The sequence below is a fragment of the Dendropsophus ebraccatus genome, chromosome 2, assembly GCF_027789765.1.
Source record: "Dendropsophus ebraccatus isolate aDenEbr1 chromosome 2, aDenEbr1.pat, whole genome shotgun sequence".
Taxonomy (NCBI): domain Eukaryota; kingdom Metazoa; phylum Chordata; class Amphibia; order Anura; family Hylidae; genus Dendropsophus; species Dendropsophus ebraccatus.
The window spans coordinates 60,969,410-60,994,834 of NC_091455.1; the positions used below are offsets into that span (position 1 = coordinate 60,969,410).

At 40.4% G+C, this 25,425-nt stretch overlaps 1 protein-coding gene across 25 annotated transcripts in view; it reads right to left on the bottom strand.

Moving 5' to 3' along the window:
* Positions 1-25,425, bottom strand: part of DTNA (dystrobrevin alpha) — a 207,222-nt gene that overhangs the window by 60,054 nt on the left and 121,743 nt on the right. For all 25 annotated transcript variants that reach the window (XM_069957618.1, XM_069957617.1, XM_069957633.1 and 22 more), the window contains exon 4: positions 1,367-1,580. In XM_069957618.1, the coding sequence (XP_069813719.1) occupies positions 1,367-1,580 (214 nt within the window). The remainder of the gene's footprint in view (positions 1-1,366; positions 1,581-25,425) is intronic.

The window sequence follows — 25,425 nt, forward strand, 5'->3', positions numbered from 1 at the left end:
GCTACCACAAGCAGATTAGAGAGGGGCCAGGGGCCCATGATATTAAGATAGACGCGGGTTACGGAAGTCGATATGCAATAAATGTACAAAATGCCAATACTTATTTAGGAGAAGCTGATTCAGGACACCTTACATACAAACACTGCAGGGGAAACGTATAGTCAGAAATGGCTTCCCTTGGTGACTACATCTGATCATCACCAGGTTCTACTTAAAAAGAGGTTGTATTCTACTCTATAGTGCCGTATTTACAGTTTGTGCACTTGGAGTAAATGCATCCAATTAGGATGATTTTACAAGCGTTAAAATTTTTTCATGTACATTTGTCAAAAATACGCAGGAAAAATCACATATGCTACATGAGTATTTTGTTAAAAATTCAATGTGGATCTCATCTCTATACACAAAAAGTAGTGAAAGCAATCACTCCTCAACAACATAATAATTGACTGTAAATCTGCTGTCCTCCTTAACACTGCTGCCCTAGGTACAGGCCCACCAGTACCTAATGGCAAAAACAATAGATACCTCCACTCCAAACCTTGGATAACATCGGGCGCAGGTCCAAGATAAACATTAAAAGTAGTTGTAAAAGATTATTTATTAAAACACAACGCGTTTCGAAGTCGTGCCGACTTCTTTCTCAAGTGTCTAAATACAAAATCCTTCTAAGATCTATAACTTGTGTGGACATGCTCAGAACAAGCATAGCGCAGATGGCGACTAATTACATGTATAATGAATCGATACATGTATACATGTTAATAGTCACATCTGTGCTATGCTTGTACTGAGCATGTGCACACTTGTTAGAGATCTTAGAAGGATTTTGTTTTTAGACACTTGAGAAAGAAGTGGGCACGACTTCTAAACGCGTTGTGTTTTAATAAATAATCTTTTACAACTACTTTTAATGTTTATCTTGGACCTGCGCCCGATGTTATCCAAGGTTTGGAGTGGAGGTATCTATTGCATTGAGTAACCAGTTTGGTTCCTGGGAGTGGCTGCGGTTCATTTACCTACATACTATTGCTGAGAGTTGTGCCTTGCATTTGCACAACTCATTCAGGTGAGAGTCTCCAATTTCTCTCGTATAAATTGTAAAGGTGGACATCACACTATGGAGCGCTGTTCACATTTGTATTTTAATAGCAAAAACAGTCAAGCTCCTCCTCACATTTGTACCAATAGATTCTCTAGTTGACCTCACTTCACAGTTATTACAGTAAGTGTGCAACCACTTGCACAGAATGTACTCTATTTTCTCTATTTAAATCAATTGGTCTCAACTCACCCAGAATTAACATTATTATTCTCATAGATTACTTATACATAGCCTGTATTTATACCACAAAAACATACTTACGGGTCATAGGCTGCCAATAAGAAGTTTAATAATAAGCCGATGGACTGTTCTACATTGATTTGGTGCGTCGTCGGCATCCGCTTATTGAGCTGGTAAAATATTGTTGATAGGACAGCTTCCAGACGTGCCACATTCAGTTCTACATTAGGATCCAGATTGTTTAGTGAATTTTCCCGGAGTGCTTCAATAATATTCCATATATCTACCAGATGCACTGCAAAAAATACACAGTAAATCAGAAAGAAAGCCTTATTGTTTGCATGGGATCTACAGTATCTATACGAGTCATTTAGTATTATATGCAACCACTGAATAAGAAATGTTGCCACATGCTTACAATCCTTTATGTTCACTAAAAGAATTGAAATGTTCCCACACTGTAGGCTGCTGCAATTAGATAAAGTTTTGTTCCTATAATGTACACTCATCATCACTACTCCTACAGTGACATCTATTTCATTCGAGCTTGGCTGCATTCAAACGTCATGCGACCAGCAGTCAGACCACCAGAAAATGGCTGTGTGTGTCAGCTCACTTTCTCTGAACTACAGTAGGACATCATCAAATTGGAGCACTGATAGCTCAGACACCACACCCTGCTGCTTCTGTATGCTGCTGCTATATCTGTGGGATCAGGATATATAGCATTTATACACCTTCCAAGAGGCTGTGTTTCTGTGTTGCATTTTTGGCACCATTTTCTGCAAATGTGATTTTGGAAAATTGCAGAAAAAACATGGCCAAAAGTTGGCAAAAACATGCCACAAAAACATGTAAACACAGCCTGAAGAATTCAAGACAGCACATAATGTAAACTGAACCCAGCCCACTTATGAGTCCCAGCAGTTCAGGCTGCTGGAGTCCAGCCAGGTGATTAGTTTGATCTTACTGGGTAATGAGACCCCACCCCATTTTTCTGCAAAGCGAGAGGTTTCTCGGGAAATGTAGAAATCAATATGGCTGTATTGCCGCTTCACTCACGTAGTACTGTATATAGCATTGTTACACAAGTGTAAAGCAGCTGTGAACAAAAATCTACTGGCTTCAAAATAAAGTACAAAAAAATTATTCTGGTTGCTTTGGGAAAAACATGATAAGGAAACATTGTATTAGCATGTGATATCAAGCAGAGGTCATCAGAGTTAATCAGATCACACCATAAAAGCAAGAACAGACTGAATTTCTTTTTTTAACTGTACTTATGAATTCGGGAATGCAGCATTTCAACAGTAAGTTTTCGAAAAAGACATTATTATTTCAGTCCTGTTTCACATTCACAGGATAAAGTTATTACTTTGGGCCTCTGATGTGAGCGATGTCAGCCCGCTATCAGTGAGGTACTGTCCTTACAGTCTGCCAGTGTCAGCACTGACTGGACGGTATCAGACTGTGAAGGGACATTCCCATGATAAAAGGTAATGGTCACACTTATTTGTCAATTTAATATATAGATTTCCAGGAGAACGGAAGAACACCACAATTCATAGTTCTAAAAATAGATAAAATTATCTACTAAAACAGATTTCAGGGGAAAAGACAGGTTCTCTATAGAAGTGCCATTCCTCCACATTCCCTGCCAGTCATGTGATCCCACCATTTTGTTCTTCCTAGTAAGACCAGGGGGGTGAATCTAGCTCTTCTTGTATGGCAAAGGCAGATTTTTTTCCCCTCTCTTAATGCAGTCTAAACCAATGCAGGGGAATGTGTCACATGATGTTTGGGGGGCTTTTTTAGTACACGGTCAAAAACAGAAAAGCTCTTAAGTCTTGGCAACTTTGTGTTTCATGTTTCTGCAATCTACTGCATGTTAGGGGAATCCAATTACTATCAGTAGGGAGTTAGATGGGCCATAGCTAGTGCTATACTGCGGAGAGGAAGGAAGGAAAGGAAAGGAAAGGAAGGAAAGGAAGTAAGGAAGGAAGGATTGAAAGGAAGGAAGGAAGGAAAGGAAGGAAAGGAAGGAAGGAAAGGAAGGAAAGGAAGGAGAGAAAGAAAAAGAGAAAGAGAGAAACATAGAAGATTGTCAGCAGAAAAAGACCACTGGGTCTATCTAGTCTGCCCTTTTAGTATTTTCTTTCTTATTATCTTAGGATAGATATATGGTTATCCCAGGCATGTTTAAATTTTGTTATTGTAGATTTACCAACCACCTCTGCTGGAAGTTTGTTCCAGGTATCTACTACTCTTTCAGTAAAATTATATTTTCTCACATTGCTTCTGATCTTTCCCCCAACTAACCTCTCACTGTGTCCTCTTGTTCTTGAGCTCAGTTTTTTAATAAAAACACTCCCCTCTTGAATTTCATTCAGTCCGTTAAGATACTTAAAGGTTTTAATCATGTCCCCCTTTCCCTTCTTTCCTCCAGACTATACAGATTCAAATCCTTAAGTCTTTCCTGATATGGTTTATGCCTCACACCCCCACCATTTTTGTAGCTCGTCTTTTGACCCGTTCTATTTTATCAATGTCCTTTTTTAGATGAGGTCTCAAGAACTGGACACAGTAAGTGCAGATGTGGCCTCACCAGAGCTCTATACAGCGGGATCACAATCTCCCTCTTCCTACTGGTTATACCTCTAGCTATACAACCCAGCATGCAATTTGGTTTCTCCACCGCCTGGTTGCACTGGTGATTCATTTTAAAGCTGTCATGCTTGAGAAAGGGGGTGGACCCCCGAAACGTAGCAAGACGTGCTGTCGTCATCTTACGTCCTGTGGAGAGTGAGAGTCCTCAGTAAAGGAATGGAGTCGACCAGCGCCACGGCGTGAACATCTGAGTCTCCAACCTTTTGAGCACTGTGGTGATATCATTTTCTGTTTATTCTTTTGTGGCAAAGTTGTATTACAAAAAGAAAAATATTTATAACAAGAAATTTTTTCTAAAAAGAATTTTTTTGTCCTGGTTTTCATTAACTTAAAGCTGTCAGAAATCACTACCCCTAAATCCTTCTCTTCTTAAGTCTTTTCCAACACAGTACTGCCGATGTGATACTCGGATAGAGGATTCCTCCTCCTCCTGAGAGAGAGAGAGAGAGAGAGAGAGAGAGAGAAAGAAAAAAAGAAAGAAAGAAAAAGAAAGAAAAAGAAAGAAAAAGAAAGAAAAAAAAAAAAGAAGAAAAAAAAAGAAAGAAAGAAAGAAAAAGAAAGAAAGAAAAAAAGAAAGAAAAAGAAAAGAAAGAAAAAGAAAGAAAGAAAAAGAAAAGAAAGAAAAAGAAAAAGAAAGAAAAAAAGAAAGAAAAAGAAAAGAAAGAAAAAGAAAGAAAAAGAAAGAAAGAAAAAGAAAAGAAAGAAAAAGAAAAAGAAAGAAAAAGAAAAGAAAGAAAAAGAAAGAAAAAGAAAGAAAGAAAAAGAAAAGAAAGAAAAAGAAAAAGAAAGAAAAAAAGAAAGAAAAAGAAAATAAATAAATATAAACAAAAATAAAAATAAAGAAAAAGAAAAGAAAGAAAAATAAAAAGAAAGAAAAAGAAAAGAAATAAAAAGAAAGAAAAAGAAAGAAAGAAAAAGAAAAGAAAGAAAAAGAAAAAGAAAGAAAAAAAGAAAGAAAAAGAAAAGAAAGAAAAAGAAAGAAAAAGAAAGAAAGAAAAAGAAAAGAAAGAAAAAGAAAAAGAAAGAAAGAAAAAGAAAAGAAAGAAAAAGAAAGAAAGAAAGAAAGAAAGAAAAAGAAAGAAAGAAAGAAAGAAAAAGAAAAGAAAAAAAGAAAAAGAAAAAGAAAAAGAAAAAGAAAGAAAGAAAGAAAAAGAAAGAAAGAAAGAAACAAAAAAAGAAAGAAAGAAAGAAAAAAAGAAAGAAAAAGAGAAAGAAAAAGAAAGAAAAAAAGAAAGAAAAAAGAAAAAGAAAAGAAAGAAAAAGAAAAGAAAGAAAAAAGAAAGAAAAAGAAAGAAAGAAAGAAAAAGCAAGAAAGTAAGAAAGAAAAAAAGAAAAACAAACGAAAGAAAAAAGAAAGAAAAACAAAAACAAAAGAAAGAAAAAGAAAGAAAGAAAAAGAAAGAAAGAAAAAAAAGAAAGAAAAGAAAGAAAGAAAAGAAAGAAAGAAAAGAAAGAAAGAAAGGAGAAAGAAAGAAAGATGTATACATAAAATCCAAGCTTGTCTACAGTCTACAAAAGATCCACAATGTCCCTGAAAGGTAAATGAAGGCTAACCTTATCGCTGATCACCGATAAAGTTCTGGTCAGCTGTCTCTTGTGTTCCTTCAATTGTACAAACACAGTGATGCCTTAATGTAATCCCCTATCCACTCCCTTTCTTGTTGCAATTTTGCTGCAATTTGTTCCCTTTATATTCAAACAGTACCGTGCAATGCCAATACATCAGTAAACCCATTCTTCCTCTACATGCCATCTAAAGCAGTGTACTGTGTAAACAACCCCCCAATAAAGTGTCTGACTGTTCAGCCCAGTGGACTTTTACTAGCACTATGTGATGGCATAGCAGTGAGGAGCAGGTGCTGTGACATGCCAGATAACTAAGGGAAAGGAAGAGCCTGTGTGTACTACTGGCAAAGAGTCCAGCTCTGATCACATCCTCTGAAATAAAGAGAATGAAAAACAGCTATGCACAGAGAAGACTCTCAGGGCTCAAAAGCAGCGGGTGCAATAAAATCACCTTGTCTCCACTCTGAATAGATAATATAACAAAAGCGTGAAGATTTTTTTTTAATTTTTTTTTTAAACAACAGGTATGGTTTAAGTATTGTCTTATTTACAGAACATATTGAAGAAGGGATAATGGTCCAATGCATAAAAAGGGTTGAAAGCCAATTATTCAGTAGGAGATATAATAAAGAAAACATCTATTTACAAAGCTAATTCTATTATTTCTATTCTACCAACCACTGTGTGGGCAGACAAATTATGAAAATTCTACACATACTAGTTGGGTCATTATCAGCTGGAATCTGCAACTGAAGTACATGGTAACAGCTGCTATTGTGTTAATGAAGTACCCCCCATGTCTTGTCCTCTCTCTCTCTTCTACACCTTTTCATTTACCAGTATAATCGACTAAAGTACCACTCATAGTCATACTGGATTCTATCACGTAACATGAATTTATCCATCCCACAACCTGGATAATATTATACATCTATCCACATTATGTAACACATCATAATCATCTCAATAAAATGAAAACAGTCACACAATAGTGGGCACTGATCTACTGAACATGTTATCACTGCACACCTGCCAACCTGACTGCTTTCCATACTGAGATCAGCTTCTGATATTCACTATTAAACTTATATGATATTTGTTTGAGATATATATATATATATATATATATATATATATATATATATATATATATAATATATATATATATATATATATATATATATATATATATATATATATGTATACAAATTGAAGAATTGTCTGCTTTAAGCAATCCCTTATATTTAAAGGGTGACTTCATATTACCTTGTGGGATTTTGGTCTGCTGTGAGCAGAACAAAATCAGCTGATCAAAGTCTAAGGTGTATGGGGACCTTAAAGAAGAAGACTGGCAAAACATTTTTTTTAAGTATTGTATTGCCCCGTTAAAGTTATACAAATCACCAATATACACTTATTACAGGAAATGCTTATAAAGTGCATTTATAAGGATCCGACTCCCAAAGCTGTGCGGGCTGGGGCTGCATGGAGAGGATGATGGCAGAGGGATGCCAAGTGTCCCTCCAGTTCCCTGTGTCCCTCTGCCATCATCCTGCAAAGCTCTGAGAGTCGGGTCGTGACATCACCATGTTATCCAGGAAGTGAAGCCTTGATGCTGTAGTAAGTGCAGGAAAAAAAGCACTTTATGTGCATTTCCCGTAATAAGTGTATATTGGTGATTTGTATAACTTTTGGGGGGGCAATACAATACTTTAATATTTTACTTAACCAGTGGAGTATTGGCTAGGAGACTTCACATGCCTGCTCAAGGAGAAATTTTACCACTTTATTACCCCATGGGAAAAAGAGACAGTAAGATATCATTATGCTAAAGGTTGCTTTTTATTATAATTCTTTGAGGAAAACACAAGTATATACAGTATAATACCCCCACATGGACAGCGCATTAGATATACAAAAAATAAATATAGATAAATATATAAAGGTAATGATAGACTTTTGCATTGTACCCATGCTTTTCTTTCCCTATACAACTGTGTTTAGTAAGTCAATATAAATGAAAAAAAAAAAAAAAAAAAAAAAAAGAAATCTATAGAATGATGTATTAGCCTAAATAACAAAAATATCCTAAATATGTCTTTAAAAACAAAGGTAAATGTAGCATTCCCGCAGCCATTGGTGGAATAGATGCTTCTTCATGCACAGTCATTCTCCAACTAGTTAATGACTAAGAAGCTTGAGATGTTTGATAGTGATAAATAGATAGATAGACAGATAGATAGATTCATCCATTTATCCATCGTGCTGCTCTAAAAAAATAAATCTGGAGCAGACACTTTACACCATATAGTGTCAGCACAATAGAAGCATCCTGTGTTAACCCCTCATTAGCAAAAGGGAAAGAGTGTCTTGCTGGGCACGGCATGACCACAATACATCAAAAACATGTATTATTCATTAAGCAGCAAAAAGCACTTTGTGAGGGTTTTTTGTATAGTAACTGGTGAAAACTACACATTATAAATACAATTACTTATTATAGTCTAAACACTAAAATATAAAACTATTCAAATACTATAAATCTTTTTCATAAATTGGGGATCTTCCTGTTATAGCAGGCATGTGGTAGTAGATAGTGATTAGTGATGAGAGACATTGGTAATGTAGGTATCCATCCCACACTGATGCCTGGGTGTTTATTTGTAGATAATCATCAAAATTTTTCTTACGACATCCGGGTGAGTACAGCTGGAGCAGGGGCTGGCTGGCAAATTTTAGCCCGGGGGGCAAGCACACAGCACCGGCCCATAAGTAGCAGGCTGGCGGCCCATCCTTTAAGGACCACTCTGGCCCTTACCTATAACATCTTCGTCATTTGTGACCAAATATCCTACTGTGCCCTGTGAAGGGATCAGAAGTCACTTTCCTGTATAAGTCTATGGGGCGGCTCAGCGATGACACGGAACGTACCCATAGACAGATGCTAGGAATGCTGGGTGACCTCTATCGTACTGAGTATATGATGCTGGAAAGCTGGTTGACCTTCATCAAACTGAGTATAAGATTCTGGAAAGCTGGGTGACCTCCATCCTACTGACTATAAGATGCTGGGAAAGCTGGGTGACCTCCATCATACTGAGTATAGGATGGTGAGAAAGCTGGGTGACCTCCATCCTACTGACTATAAGATGCTGGGAAAGCTGGGTGACCTCCATCATACTGAGTATAAGATGGTGGAAAAGCTGGGTGACCTCCATTATACTGACTACAAATACAAGATGCTGGGAAAGCTGGGGTTTCTGTATTTTTTTTTACAATAGTTTATATCACTTCTGTGGTCCTGTGGGTATAGGCATTCCTCTTTTTAGAACACCCCCTCGTGTGTGCACCCCCCATTAGTAAAAATAATAATAAACAAAACAACAAACACACATACTTATATGTATCCTCTATGTACTCCTGTATATATGTATCCTCTATGTACTCCTGTATATGTCTCCTCCTGTATATATGTCCCCTCTATGTACTGCTGTGTATGTCTACTCCTGTATATATGTATCCTCTATGTACTGCTGTGTATGTCTACTCCTGTATATATGTATCCTCTATGTACTGCTGTGTATGTCTCCTCCTGTATATATGTATCCTCTATGTACTGCTGTATATATGTATCCTCTATGTACTGCTGTGTAGGTCTCCTCCTGTGTGTGCGTGTGTATAAATATATATATATATATATATATATATATATATATATATATATATATATATTCACGCGGGAATATGCAATGCAGGAAAATTTGGATCAGTGTAAATAAACATATATATGTATATGTATATATATATATATATATATAATATACACACACAGGAGGAGACCTACACAGCAGTACATAGAGGATGCATATATACAGGAGTACATAGAGGAGACATATATACAGGAGTACATAGAGGAGACATATATACAGCAGTACAGAGGAGACATATATACAGCAGTACATAGAGGATGCATATATACAGGAGTAAATAGAGGATATATGATGTATCCTCTATGTACTCCTGTATATATGTATCATCTATATACTTCTGTATATATGTCTCCTCTATGTACTACTGTATATACTGTATGTATCATCTATATACTTCTGTATATATGTCTTCTCTATGTACTCCTGTATATATGCATACCCCCCAAATTTTGCTGGGGGGATAGAGGGACATAGCCACGCCCAGAACTGAGCTCTATGACCCCATAGCCACATCATCTATTACCATTATATAAGTAACAAATATTATCACCACTCCTTCACCACATAGTTACTTATACCACCATACCACTGGTGCCTCCATCTAGGTAGGGTGTAGTAGTGGAGGTATAGTGAATAAGGGGTGTAGTAGTACAGGTAAAGATGAGGGGTGAGGTAGTACAGGTATAGATATGGGGGGTATTAGTAATACAGATAAGGGGCATTAGTAGTAGTAGTACAGGTAAAGATGAGGGGTACGGTAGTACAGGTATAAATGAGGGGTGTATTAGTAGTACAGATGAGGGGGATTAGTAGTACAGGTACAGATGTGGGCTGTAGTAGTACAGGTAAAGATGAGGGGTGTAGTAGTAATACGGGTATAGCTGAGGGGTCACTGGGGGAAACTGGGGCAGCTGGGGGTGACTGGGAGAGCTGGGGGTGTACGGGGCAAACTGGGGGAGCTGGGGGTGACTGGGAGAGCTGGGGGTGTATGGGGCAAACTGGGGGAGCTGGGGGTGACTGGGAGAGCTGGGGGTGTATGGGGCAAACTGGGGGAGCTGAGGGTGACTGGGAGAGCTGGGGGTGTATGGGGCAAACTGGGGGTGACTGGGAGAGCTGGGGGTGTATGGGGCAAACTGGGGGAGCTGAGGGTGACTGGGAGAGCTGGGGGTGTATGGGGCAAACTGGGGGAGCTGAGGGTGACGGAGAGCTGGGGGTGTATGGGGCAAACTGGGGGAGCTGAGGGTGACTGGGAGAGCTGGGGGTGTATGGGTCAAACTGGGGTTGACTGAAGGGGGACTGGGGATGACGGAGGGGAAATGGGAAAGACTGGGGGTGATTGAGGGGCACTGAGGCAGACTGGGGGTGACTCTAGAGGGACTGGGGCAGCTGGGGGTGATTGGGGCAGGAGTGCACATAGCCCTCCTCCTCTTCCTCTCACCCTGGCACACAAGTTCCCCTCCCCGCCACACATGCAGGTCCCCAGTCTTTGAAGGAGGCCGCAGGGACTGTAGTGGTGAGATCACCACTACAGTCCCTGCGGCCTGCTCCAGAGACCGGGGACCTGCATGTGTGGCCAGGAGGGGAGCAGGACGTGATATTTATAGCTCAGGCAGGTCAGTCGCAGCTCTGTTAGGCGGACTGCCCGACTGCCCTGCACCTCACCTCCGGCCCAACACTCCACGCACCGCCATAAGCCCGCCATGCACCTCACCTCCACGCCGCCCGCTTGACCTGCACCTCTTGCCCGGCCGCCAAACCGACAATCCATGCTGCTCCGCCTGCAATGATTTTTTTGTGAAAATTTAATTTAAGATTTTCACAAAAAATCGAATCGATTCTAACCTTCTGGGCGAATTAATTTGATTACTCACCCAGCCCTAATTCCTCTGTATGTCTCCTCTTGTATATATGTATCCTCCATGTACCCCTGTATATATGTATCCTCCATGTACCCCTGTATATATGTCTCCTCCTGTATATATGTATCCTCTATATACTCCTCTGTATGTCTCCTCCTGTATATATGTATCCTCCTGTGTAGGTCTCCTGTATATATGTATCCTCTATATACTCCTGTATATATGTATCCTCCTGTGTAGGTCTCTTGTATATATGTATCCTCTATGTCAGGGATAGGGAACCTTGGCTCTTCAGCTGTTGCAAAACTAAAACTCCCATCATGCATGGACAGCCTATGGCTGCCCAGGTATGATGGGAGTAGTAGTTTTGCAACAGCTGGAGGGCCTTGGTTCCCTCCCCCTGCCCTATGTCCTGCTGTGTAGATGTCCTGCTGTGTAGGTACCTGGCTTCCTGCAGACACCATCTTCTCTGTCTTCAGGCTCTTCTAGCCCAGACACAGGAGAACCAGCTGGAAGGAGAGAACGCCCTCTGGTGGCCGGAGGAAGATACTGCGTACAGCAGTTTGCTTTTTACCATAAGCCTCATAGGCTTATAGAAAGCATAATGGCCATAAAGGGGCGGGGCTTACCGTCATGGGGGCGGGGCTTTAGCGTCCGCTTCCAGCACAGACCGGATCCACAGCACAGCCACAGGTAAATATGACTGAAGAGGGCCGGGGCTGTAAGCAGGGGAGGCACTGAGGACTCCAGCCAGCTGTCAGCAGCCATGCGGCCCTGACAGCTGGGGGAAGACCGGCCCGGGGGGCATGTGCCCCCCTGCCCCCCGGCCCAGCCCGCCCCTGAGCAGGAGCCTCGGGGAGCTGCGGGGGATGGGGAGGGGGGCTACCCGGGTGATCACTAGATCGTCCGGGCAGCCCATTGCAGATAGCAACGGTCTGCTGCCACTGCTCCTATTCCACGGAGTGATGGCAGCAGATCGCTGCTATATTAATCGTTTGTCTTTCAACACATTGAAAGACAAATGACAGCAACGATCAGCCAACATCGTTCATGTCAGCTGATTGTTGCCTTCTATTACACAAGACTATTATCGGCCATAACGGACGATAATCGTTTTGTGTAATAGGGCCCTTAGTTTGTGGCTGTTTTATTTAATCTGTCAAGGAGGTATTGGTTTTGTAGACTGCTGCACCAAAATGTTACACATCATAAGCCATGGTGTTATTCATCATAAATAAAAGTACAAAACTCACAAAAAAACACTATCTGAACTGTAATACAATGCAAAGCACAGAATGTATAACTACATTTCTTCACATTAAGTTGTAATAGCAGCACAGCCACAGAAACTATATAAGCTGATGTATGGTGTTCTGTATGGCACTGCATTAGAGAAATTATTGCAATGCTTCAGGAGGTTGTCTGGAGAAAACAAACTATGCATACTGCCTCCCTGTGGCATAAAACAACAAACTAACCATATATGCAGAGTCTGAGATTTTCACGGAAAACCTCTTCAATATAGTGTTTGATTGCATTCATCTCAGAGGTCTAATGTGGTCCCATTTAAACTTATTAGAACCCTATTCCACGGGACGATTATCGTTCGGATAATCGTTAGGATTGACGTGATAATCGTTCGGTTGAATAGCAGTTAACGATTAAACGACGAACGAGAAATTGTTGATCGCTTAATAGGACCTGGACCTATTTTTATCATTGCTCATTAGAAAATCGATTGAATGAAATAAGATGTCGTTCGCAGTAGCTACGAATGCAATAGGAACGACAAGACGACTGCAAGAACGATCATAAGTAATGATCATCGTTCCGTGTAAATAGGTAAACGATTTCAGGCTGTTCGCAATAGTGGTCGTTTGAGATTGTTTATTGTTAACGATTATGCGAACGATAACAGTCTGTATTAGAGCTCTGTATAGCTCAGAGGATGCACAAGACCTAAATGTCATTGTCTGAATCCAATGAGTTAATATTAATTATCTTTTGTAGCATGAATTAACTACTTAGGTTTCCACACTGTATTCTCTACATTGCTATAAGGTTCCATACCGTATGCCTTGCATAAAATATTAAACACTTATTTGTTGCTGTCTTCGAATGTCACTAGTCCATATATTCCAGATTTAGCTACTATATATTCCTTCATTGCATGGTCATAAAAACTTGCTGCACCAAACAAATACAATAAGCTTGCAAAGAGAAAGCAAACCAGATTTCCACTAAGGCTGGGTTCGCACTACGTATATTTCAGTCAGTATTGTGGTCCTCATATTGCAACCAAAACCAGGAGTGGATTAAAAACACAGAAAGGCTCTGTTCACACAATGTTGAAATTGAGTGGCCGTAATATAACAGTAAATAACTGCCATTATTTCAATATAACAGCCGTTGTTTTCAAATAACAGTAAATATTTGCCATTAAATGGTGGCCATCCACTCAATTTCAACATTGTGTGAACAGATCCTTTCTGTGTTTTTAATCCACTCCTGGTTTTGGTTGCAATATGAGGACCACAATACTGACTGAAATATACGTACTGTGAACCCAGCCTAAAACAGTAACCTGTGTAGCAAAAGATTTTGGGGTTCTTGCAGGGTATGGGGGAAATTAGTTCTCTCCAACCCTCTTGTACTAGTCAACAAGAGACTGTGCTCTGTAAGATTATATACTATGTATGATGAAATGCTATGTATGATTTATGTATGATGGTGCAGCTTCCTGGCCTCAATTGTTAGTGTATGCATTTGATTATTGGTTGATAAATTATTTTTAATCAAAGTACATTGCCATAAATCTGAGAAAAGTATTAGTCTAGAGAGTCTTGTGACTGTTTAGCTGTGACATCACTGGATTTCCCTTTGCCACAGCAGAAATCAGTTCCTTGTTGAGCTGTAAGAATCATACAAGACTCCCACTCCTCTCATATCTGTCTGATGCCAATATAAATACACAGATGGAGGGCGCAGTCAGCTTGAATGAACTGTGTCTGGAAAGAAAAGTGGCATCATCCTTTATTGGCTTAAAACAACCTGTTGCAGTTTACATGTGGACCTCCCCTTATGTCATGAAGTTTTAGAGTCTTTAAGCTAAGCCCAATATTCATGGGCTAATATTCATGGGTCCTCTTGTTCCACAAGAACAAGAGGTTAGTTGGGGGAAAGCTCAGAAGCAACGTGAGAAAACATTACTTTACTGAAAGAGTAGTAGATGCTTGGAACAAACTTCTAGCAGATGTCACTGGTAAATCTACAATAAAAGAATGTAAACCTGCCTGGGATAAACATATATCTATCCTAAGATAATAAGAAGGGAAATACTAAAAGGGCAGACTAGATGGACCCAGTGGTCTTTTTCTGCCGACAATCTTCTACGTTTCTATGTTTATTTTAAAATACTTAGGGGGAGATTTATCAAACATGGTGTAAAGTGAAACTGGCTCAGTTGCCCCTAGCAACCAATCAGATTCCACCTTTCATTTTCCAAAGAGTCTGTGAGGAATAAAAACACAGAATCTGATTGGTTGCTAGGGGCAACTGAGCCAGTTTCACTTTACACCATGTTTGATAAATCCCCCCCTATACTTTCTATTAATCATAGCTTATTGTGCACTGCCTGGCCAATAACGGGCCTAGAAGCCCCTGTAGGTGTAATGTGTAGGTGCCCCGTTTGTCAGTATAATGCATGTGTCATTAGACTACACTGAAGCTACTGGGGCAAAATTGTTAGTCAGGTTAGGCCCATGGCAGAAATCTGCCATTTGTCTCACACACATGTATAATACCAGAAAAAACAGTATTCAGTGGTATACAGTGACATACCAATAGGATTCAATGGTTCAGTGTAGCCGACTTGTGACTAAATGAGCTCTGCTTTATGTCAACATACTATTTATTTATGAGAAAGAATAGTGCAGACTACAATGTACTGTAGACTGGAGTAAAGCAGACCAGGCATAGTCGCAGATTACATCTGCTCAACTGAACCCTATGGCCATTCCATGGTATACATTAGAGAACCCTTTTGATGATATTTGCAGCATAAGAAAGATTTTTTCATATGGATATACCCTTATATGTGAAATAAAATCGAGTAGTAGTCTATGCTACTGTATTCCACAAATGAAGTGTAAACCAGCCTAAAGCAGACCAAATGTAATCACAAGTAGATTATGTTTGATCTACTGAGCCCCCCAGGCAAGCTGTGGTACACATCTGAGTACCTTTTAGCTGGTATTCTCTATACATGTGACATAGGCAAGAATTCTGATGTGATCAAAACCTAAAGCCTTAATGTCTTCAATGACTTTCAGTATGCTCACGCGTTGAAGATTTCTTGCAGAAATTATGGTTGTTTCATGCTGATGAAAGGGGTAAAGTATACAGTATATGCACATACAGCTACATTTACATTGAAGTTCTGCTATTTATTTTAAATGAAAACGAAGACAGCAAAGTATACTATTTTTTTCCCATCACAAAACAAGGAAGATCGCAGTCAACACCAGGGATTTTGCAGATGAATTTGGCTCAAAGATCCACATTATTTTGCGCTGTTGTTTTGTTCTTAGCATTAAATGGATGTCATGGTCCATACATTTTTATCATTGTTTTTTGCTGTGAATTGCAGTTATAGTTCACTCAAAGAAGCAATCCATGAAATATTCCGCTCATAATTCTCTGCCACATTGTGTGAATGAAATGTACTGTGGCAGCCAGTATACCAGTATAAAAATGACATACAAATAAAGACCAAAACACAAAAGTAATGTAAAGTAAATGATAAATATGTCACAAAGGAGTATCCACAGTCTCGAAGTGGGTAATATGATGCCCCGATTTTATGTGCTTTTCTTCCCCCTTGCCAATTCACACAACTATACTAAACACTGCTCATGGACATAACTAGTACTCTGTCATATGGAATTTAAGTTAAAGTTTCAAGATAAATTTTAAACAGCAGCACAAGTGTTTAAGTATACAGTATGTATGTCTCAGGTATTACTATTTTTAGTGGCCATTATACCTTAACAGAAAAGATTTTAGGATGAGGTAATAAAAACACGACAAGGCTAAACAACAGCCAACAATACACTGCTCCATAATCTCCAAGCAATACATATAACATTATAAAATGTGCCTGCAAAGTATCAGACATGAAATGTAACAATACCACAGAGGATTGCTATTTCTGGGCCACACAGCTTAATAATGACCAGCGATCATCACTCCGCCTGCACAGTACCTCTAAAGTGAAGCACCCAGGAGATTAATGAAGGACACTGTGTGATTTAATGATACTAACTGGAAGCATCGGTGATTCATCAGGCATGCTTCAATCTATCTGGATTAGGCTGAATTACGCCATGCAACGATGGTTATGAATATGTGAATACCTCCTGCAGGGTCCACAACACTGCAAACATTCCTGTAATAGATATGTGAGCTTGAAGTGAATGACATAATAGCTAGCCATAAATTGTGGCTGCTGCATTTCACCATTTGACCAGTAGATGTCTCTGTGCATACTCCCATAAAATGAAATATATTTTATTTGTGGCTATATACGGGAAGGGAAACAACATGAAGCGTTGCTTGTACTTAGCTCGTACAAACAATGGAAAGAATAAAAATGTAGCACATGGTACACTTATCTAATCTAACAGGCAGGTAAGGTTTATTAGTTTGTAGAATATGCATCTGCACCTCATAGAGGAAAAATACAAATAAAACAAATTGAACAAATTCAATGAAAGTCACATGCAAACCTTACTTAAAAGTTAGCAATGAAACCATTAAGTGCGGCTAGGTTCACACACAGTATTTTGAGGTGTTTTTAAGATGACGAATAGCTGAACCACATAGACTGCAAGCAAAAAAAAAAAAAAGTGGACCAAAAGCCATTTGATTTATTTTTTACAGATGTTTTGGGGTTAAAAATTGTCTTAAAACTGTGTGGGAATATCAAAGTTGTGCTATTTGTAAATGGTTGTACAAAACTTTACTATTCTACTGCGGATCCAGATATGCAGAGCTCAACCCATTTTATAGGGATGTTCTGTCTCATTTAAAGGGTACCTGACATGAAGAAATCCCCACACAGATTAGCATGCAGTGTATTCTCATAGGGCGGGTACATGGAACAAGGTTGGTGTGGGACTTATCCAGGGCAACACAAACTTCTGCAAAATCTGCAAAAGGATTCTTCATGATGGGTTATAATGTTTGAAATTATATAAGTTATCATTTTTGCATAACACCCTGTGATATTAATCCAGAAAAAAAGAAAATCTCATATGAGGTAGAAGCCAGGATTTCTCTTCTTGCTTCCTAACTCCAAATCTGACAAACAAGATAAAATCCAACAACCCTTCTCCCCAATACAGGAACTATAAAATGTTGAATTATTACACTCTATGGCTAAGTTCCCACTACCATAATGCCATAAGGCGGCATTCATCGGGAAAAGGTGTCCATCTACTAATAATGGCAGCTGCAAATATTTATCATTATTTGCGTCAGTCATCACCAATAGATAGTCGCCTTTCCCCAATAAATGATGGCACATTTCTGTAGCGGGAACATAGCCTGGAAATGTATCTGGAACTCTAAACAACTGTATCATAGCCAGCTCCTCAGGCAGAGTGCTCCATAAACTTACTGCACTTACAGTAAAGAACATACAGGGTGGATGCCTTCTAGTTCTATCCTGGATATAAAGAAATGACGGGATATTTTTATACATAGTTTGTTTTCTCTAAATAAATGAACTGACTTCATGTGCACACATGCTCCTTGTGATCAGCTCTATCATAGAGCTACAGTTTACTAGACGGGGCTTCATTTCAGTGAGCCTTCTGTTACAGCCTCCAGCAGGAGGAAGAGGAGGAGTTTACAAGAAGGATCTGGAAATGGATGGTAAAGGAAACAAATGGATGCCTATAATCTGTTTGTAATGAAAAAAATAAACCTCACTTTAAAAAAAAAACAAAAAACATTTTGCAATCCTTTTGCAGATCAGATACATTTATGAATCAGAAAAAAAACAGATGAACCGTGAACTGTTGAGAACCTAGCCTTACTAAATTTGCTTAATTCTTTTATAATGCCAGGAGGCATATTATCTACCTGTGGCTGGATGGTGGACAAGGGTACTCTGGGGTCTGCTCGTGTTTGTTGGTGGACCAAATGATGCTCCCTACTGGTGGTCTGTCTGGAGCCTAGTCACTATAAGTGAATGTCCTCACGTAACCTCTGCTCCCAACACACCCAGAACAGCCTAGATGGCAGGAAAGTTGACCACCCTGCATCTCTCAATCCATTGAGGCGCCTCAGTGCAATGATGCATCTGTCAACTGGGCAAAATGTCTTCAAGTACATGGTAGAGGGATGTCTAGCAGTCAATGATCTGTCACCAAGAGGTACACTACTCAAAAATGGCCTCTAAGAACCTTTTATAGCGTAGCAGGGAAGAACTTTGGCTGTAGCAATAATAACCACCCGCTGTTATCCATCACAGAGCCAGGTACTAACCCACGTATGTCCAAGCATTTCCGCTTTATGTGCCAACCCTTATTGAAGCACAATATCAAATGCTTTAGAAAACCCCTAATACATGACATCTAACAACTCCCCCTGATCCAGTCTAGAGGCTGATCAGATACCTTTGAGAAGACTAATCCTTCATAATCCCATGCTGATGCGGTGTTATAAGGATATTTTTATTGGGATCCTGAAAGATAGCATCTCTTTAAAAAACAAACAACCCTGAAGTATTTTAGGCAGTGATTATACTTACAAGTCTATACTTTCTATACTTACATTTTTGAATGTAAAAAAAATAAAAACTGATCAGAGCTCCATATATTATTGAAACAGATGCCCGCTGCCAAAGTTGCAGTGCAAATACTGACACAATAAATATAGTATCACACTGAAAATGCTAAGATACATGGTAGGGCTGGGCGATAATGGCCTAAATCAATATCGCGGTTTATCGTAGATGTAGCCGCGGTAACGATAAATTGAACGATAATTATGACACGCCCCCTTTAAAAGCCACACCCCTTTGAAAACCCCATTTTCCGATGGTAATACAAACGTGAATTTACTCCATAGAACAATGTGCAGCAAACTTCACAAGTAATACACAATATTTTGGCATCTCCTACACCATTTTCAAGTGGCACTTGAAAATGGCATAGGAGATGCCAAAACATTGTATATTACTTGTGAAGTTTGCTGCACATTGTTATATGGAGTAAATTCACGTTTTCACGTTTGTATTACCATTGGAGTATTTTTTACTAGCTGACTTGATCCAAGGTCTGGGATTCGTCTGCTGGCACCCACAGTTTGTTTATTGTGCTGCCTATATTTTTTGCTATATCTATCTTTATACTGTGGGGAGATTTATCAAACAAGGTGTAAAGTGAAACTGGCTGTTGCCCCTAGCAACCAATCAGATTCCACCTTTGATTTTCCAAAGAGTCTGTGAGGAATGAAAGGTGGAATCTGATTGGTTGCCGGGGGCAACTGAGCATGTTTGATAAGTCTCTCCGTGTGTGTGTGTGTGTGTGTGTATAATATATATATATATATATATATATATATATATATATATATATATATATATATATATACATACATATATATATATATATATATATATATATATATATATATATATATATATATATAATAATATTATATATACACACACACGTCCAAAATTAGGGTACCGGCACTCCAAATGAAGAATAAGTGTTTTATTTCAGCTCACAGGAACAAACTAGCCAAGGCTAGTTTGTTCCTGTGAGCTGAAATAAAACACTTATTCTTCATTTGGAGTGCCGGTACCCTAATTTTGGACGTGTATATTCTGCACTCGAGGATCCACAGTGCAGGGGTGGCACCCACTCTCCTTATTTACTGCCCGGGTGCCGTGGACTTTTGTTGTTTGTGTAGGAGATAGATAGATAGATAGATAGATAGATAGATAGATAGATAGATAGATAGGAGATAGATAGATAGGAGATAGATAGATAGGAGATAGATAGATAGGAGATAGATAGATAGGAGATAGATAGATAGATAGATAGATAGATAGATAGATAGATAAATAGATAGGAGATAGATAGATAGTTAGGAGATAGATAGATAGGAGATAGATAGATAGATAGATAGATAGATAGATAGATAGATAGGAGATAGATAGATAGATAGATAGATAGATAGATAGATAGGAGATAGATAGATAGGAGATAGATAGATAGGAGATAGATAGATAGGAGATAGATAGATAGGAGATAGATAGATAGATAGATAGATAGATAAATAGATAGATAGATAGATAGATAGATAGATAGATAGATAGATAGATAGGAGATAGATAGATAGACAGGAGATAGATAGATAGATAGTTAGGAGATAGATAGATAGGAGATAGATAGATAGATAGATAAATAGATAGATAGATAGATAGATAGATAGGAGATAGATAGATAGACAGGAGATAGATAGATAGTTAGGAGATAGATAGATAGGAGATAGATAGATAGATAGATAGATAGATAGATAGGAGATAGATAGATAGATAGATAGATAGATAGATAGATAGATAGGAGATAGATAGATAGGAGATAGATAGATAGGAGATAGATAGATAGGAGATAGATAGATAGGAGATAGATAGATAGATAGAAGATAGATGATAGATAGATAGATAGGAGATAGATAGATAGATAGATAGATAGATAGGAGATAGATAGATAGATAGATAGATAGATAGGAGATAGATAGATAGATAGATAGATAGATAGATAGGAGATAGATAGATAGGAGATAGATGATAGATAGATAGATAGGAGATAGATAGATAGATAGATAGATAGATAGATAGAGAGAGAGATAGATAGGAGATAGATAGATAGATAGATAGATAGATAGGAGATAGATAGATAGATAGGAGATAGAGAGATAGATAGATAGATAGATAGATAGGAGATAGATAGATAGATAGGAGATAGAGAGATAGATAGATAGATAGATAGATAGATAGATAGATAGGAGATAGAGAGATAGATAGGAGATAGATAGGAGATAGATAGATAGGAGATAGATAGATAGATAGATAGGAGATAGATAGATAGATAGATAGGTGATAGATAGATAGGAGATAGAGAGATAGATAGGAGATAGATAGGAGATAGATAGATAGGAGATAGATAGATAGATAGAAGATAGATAGATAGATAGATAGAGAGATTCGTAGATAGATAGTTAGATAGAGAGAGACATACATAGATAGATAGATAGATAGATAGGAGATAGATAGAAGATAGAGAGATAGATAGATAGATAGGAGATAGATAGATAGTAGATAGATAGATAGATAGATAGATAGATAGATAGATAGGAGATAGATAGATAGATAGATAGATAGATAGAGAGATTCGTAGATAGATAGATAGATAGATAGATAGGAGATAGATAGATAGATAGATAGATAGATAGGAGATAGATAGATAGATAGATAGATAGATAGATAGAGAGATTCGTAGATAGATAGATAGATAGATAGGAGATAGATAGATAGATAGGAGATAGATAGATAGATAGGACTCCTATCTATCTATCTCTTTCTACCCAATATCTGCCCCCAGTCACAAGCTGTTCTGGACCCCCCCACCCCCTCTCCCGCATATACACTTGGGGTCAGGTATAGGTCGGCACCTCCATGCTCCACCGGGCACCGCTCTCTCTCTCTCTCTCCTGCACGGTTACTTTGCATATCCTTTCTTCTCTCCTGCACAGGAATCCTCTGCCCCCGTACCTCAGTGTTGTAGCACATATATCTGCCGGCAGCGTCACACACGGCTGCTTCCAGCACTGCCAAAAGATAACGGGACGCCGAGGATTCCTGTGCGGGACAGAGTGCGGTGCCTGGTGGGGGGAGGATGTGCCGACCCATACCTGACCCCAGCAGCCACTTTATGTATGGGAGAGGGGAGGCAGGGCACACCTTGCAGCTTCCAGAGCCGCCCGGAAGCAGCGGCAGCACTGAGCACACAGCACGCCTGTGCGCAGCCTGTCATATCTCCAGTCTTCCTCCTCAGGAAGATTAAACGGAGTGGAGCAGAGCATGCGGCTGCCGGTGAGGAGGAGGAGGAGGGAGGGGGGAAATACCGCAGATACCGTCCTGGCAGAGTTGAGGTCGGTTAACCGACGCCAGAGACGGTATCGGTATTTTTGCGGTATACCGCCCAGCCCTAATACATGGGAATTATTGTACTGTACTGCTGCTATATTTACTACACATGTAAACTTAGGGTCTTAGGACTGTTTAACTAGGGGCTCTTTGCATGCATTTTGATCTTGAGTGTGAACTCAAATGGGGTACTCTGGCAAAAAAAACAACTGGTTTCAGAAAGTTATATATAGATTTGTAATTTACTTCTATTTAAAAATCTCCAGTCTTCCCATACTTATAAGCTGCTGTATGTCCTGCAGGAAATGTTGTTTTCTTCCCAGTCTGACACAGTGCTCTCTGATGCCACCTCTGTCCGGGACAGAAACTGTCCAGAGCAGGAAATGTTTAGTATGGGGATTTGCTACTGCTCTGGACAGTTCCTGTCTCAGACAGAGGTGGCAGCAGAGAGCACTGCATCAGACTGAAAATAAACCACCACTTTCTACAGCTGGGGTACTAAACAACTTTTACTGAAGGTCCACTTACTATTGTCCTGTCTATTGTCAGGTGAAGGTTCGAGCTGAACATCAGTAGTAAATGTGTTGTTTTGTCAACTTTTCACAAACGTTGTTGAACTATTTCTATACAGAATTGATGCTTATTAGTGGAAGAAAATGGCATTTTTTCTCTCTCTGCAGCCCTTTGAAATTAGGTTCAAAGGGGGTGACTCTTCCTAGTAGTATATAGCCCCCCCTGTGCGCTTCCCAAGTAGTATATTGCCCCCCTGTGCACTCCCCAAATGGTATATATCCCCCTGTGCACTCCCCCAGTAGTATATAGACCACTGCTTTGTGCTCCCCAGTAGTATGTAGGCCCCCTGTGCTCCCCCTGCCATATAGCATATACTCCTTTTCTCCTCACTCTTGTGGCTGCACTGCCGCGGTCACAAGAGGCCGTTCTCCCCTTGTCCTGACGCTCCAGTGACGTCACTTAAGCATCGGCACCAGAGACAGGGAGCGGCCTTTTGTGACTACTGCTGCCACAAGAGTGATAGACAGGGAGGGAGCCAATGGCTCCCTCTCTGTCAGTGCTGCTGCATGGTAACTATGAGCGCTTGTTAGGAGCGCTCTTTGTTACTGTGCAGAGGGGAGCCGCGCAGCTCAGTATACAGGTATACTGAGCTGCAGCAGGGGTACGGACAGCCGGCCTCTGCGGTCCGACAGTTGAGGACCCCTGATCTACAGCACATACAGCAACTGATAAGTACTAGAAGACTTGAGATTTTTAAATAGAAGTAAATTACAAATCTATATAAAACTTCCTGGGACCAGATGATTTAAAAGAAAAAGATTTTTGCCGGAGTACCCCTTTAACCCCTTAACGACATCGGGCATAAGTATACGCCCCCTGCAGGGTGGGCTTTAACGCAAACGGGCGTGTACTTACGCCCGATGTTTCCCGGATCGCTGTGTGTTCACACACAGCGGTCGGGGAAGATGGCCTGCTATAATGTATAATAGGCCATCTCTGCTCGTCGGCACGGGGGGTGATTAACCCCTCCCGTTCCGACGATCGCTGCTATCGGCTGATCAATACAAATCAGCATATAGCAGCTGAAAACAGCTTTCCGGGTCATCGGTGACCCAGTGACCCGGAAAGCAATGGCGATTGGTGCTGTCCGAGATAGCACCAATCGCCATTAGTGTCCCCACAAAAGATGGCGCCGCTGCAACCCCCACGATCGGCGTGAAAAGCCGGACAGTACCGGCCGGCCCATCACGGCGATCATACGGTAAAAAAAACTGTTTTGCCGGGTTCTGCACCCCTCAGCTAGGTAGCTGAGGGGTGCAGAACAGGTGTGTGTTGTGCAGGTGTACCATACTCACCTGATCTTGGCGTCCGGAGCGACGATCTGCGGTCCGCGCCATCCTCGCATGAAATAAAGTTTTACACTACACCACTACACATTTACATACCCCATATACTAGTCCCGGTATAAAGATGGCCCCCAGGGTGTTTTCGGCGTCGGACGCATACGTTATTATTGCCTCCGACAACGAAACAGCCAGTGAGGATGAATGGGGGATCCTTCTTTCCTCCATTCACCCTCATCATCCTCAGCGTACGCTGCCCTCCAGACATGTCTTTTCTGCCAGTACCGTCCCAATAAGAGATGACGGTATGGCGTGAAATTCTACAAACTCTGTGAGCGTACCTCAGGGTACACTTACAGATTTAGGGTACGTACTCACTGCGGAATGGCGAAGGATAACCCTTTGTGCATTCCGCAGCTGGCACCCACCGGCGGACTGATGGAGGCGCGCGTCTCCGCCCGTGTCATAGACTCCATTCTATGCACGGGCGGATTCCGTTGTCCGTCCAAAGAATGAACATGTTCATTCTTTGGACAGAGGGCAGAATCCGCCCGTGCATAGAATGGAGTGTGACACGAGAGGAGATGCGTGCCTCATCAGTCCGACGGCGGGTGCCAGCTGCGGAATGCACAAAGGGTTATCCTTCGCCATTCCGCAGTGTGCACGTACCCTTAGAGTGTATGAAGGAAGGGACACCCGAATCCAGCCCCCAGATGCCCCCCCCCATCCTCGGAGTTAGTGGGAAGATCGTTTGGGAACTGATCTTCCCACTGCTGGATAAAGGTTACCACCCGTACGGGGATAACTTTTATACCAGCACCCCCCCTCTCCTGGTCCCTCTCTGCCCGAGCTACTGTAGCTTGCGGCAAAATATCAGCAGTAGTAATAAAGCCCTAATATTTAGCAGCCATGGAGCGGACCCAGCGCTTCTGGATATGAAGGACCCCGTATCGCACCAGGAAAACATTTTCCAGGTGACTTCCCCCACACTGGAAAACAGACCTCAGAAGAAGTGCAGAGTGTGGGGTAACAGGGGGATCAGGAAGGACACCATTTTCCAGTGTGACACCTGTCCTGATCACCCCGGCCTCTGCATACTGGATCGCTTCAAGGCGTACCACACGTCATTGGGGTTCTACATTTTCTAAATTCTGTCCTTTATTCCTATTTCAGGGGTCACGTTGATCCAGGGATTATTCTGATTGCCAATATGGAGTCGGGAAGGAATTTTTCCCCTGTGATGAGGCTACTGTCG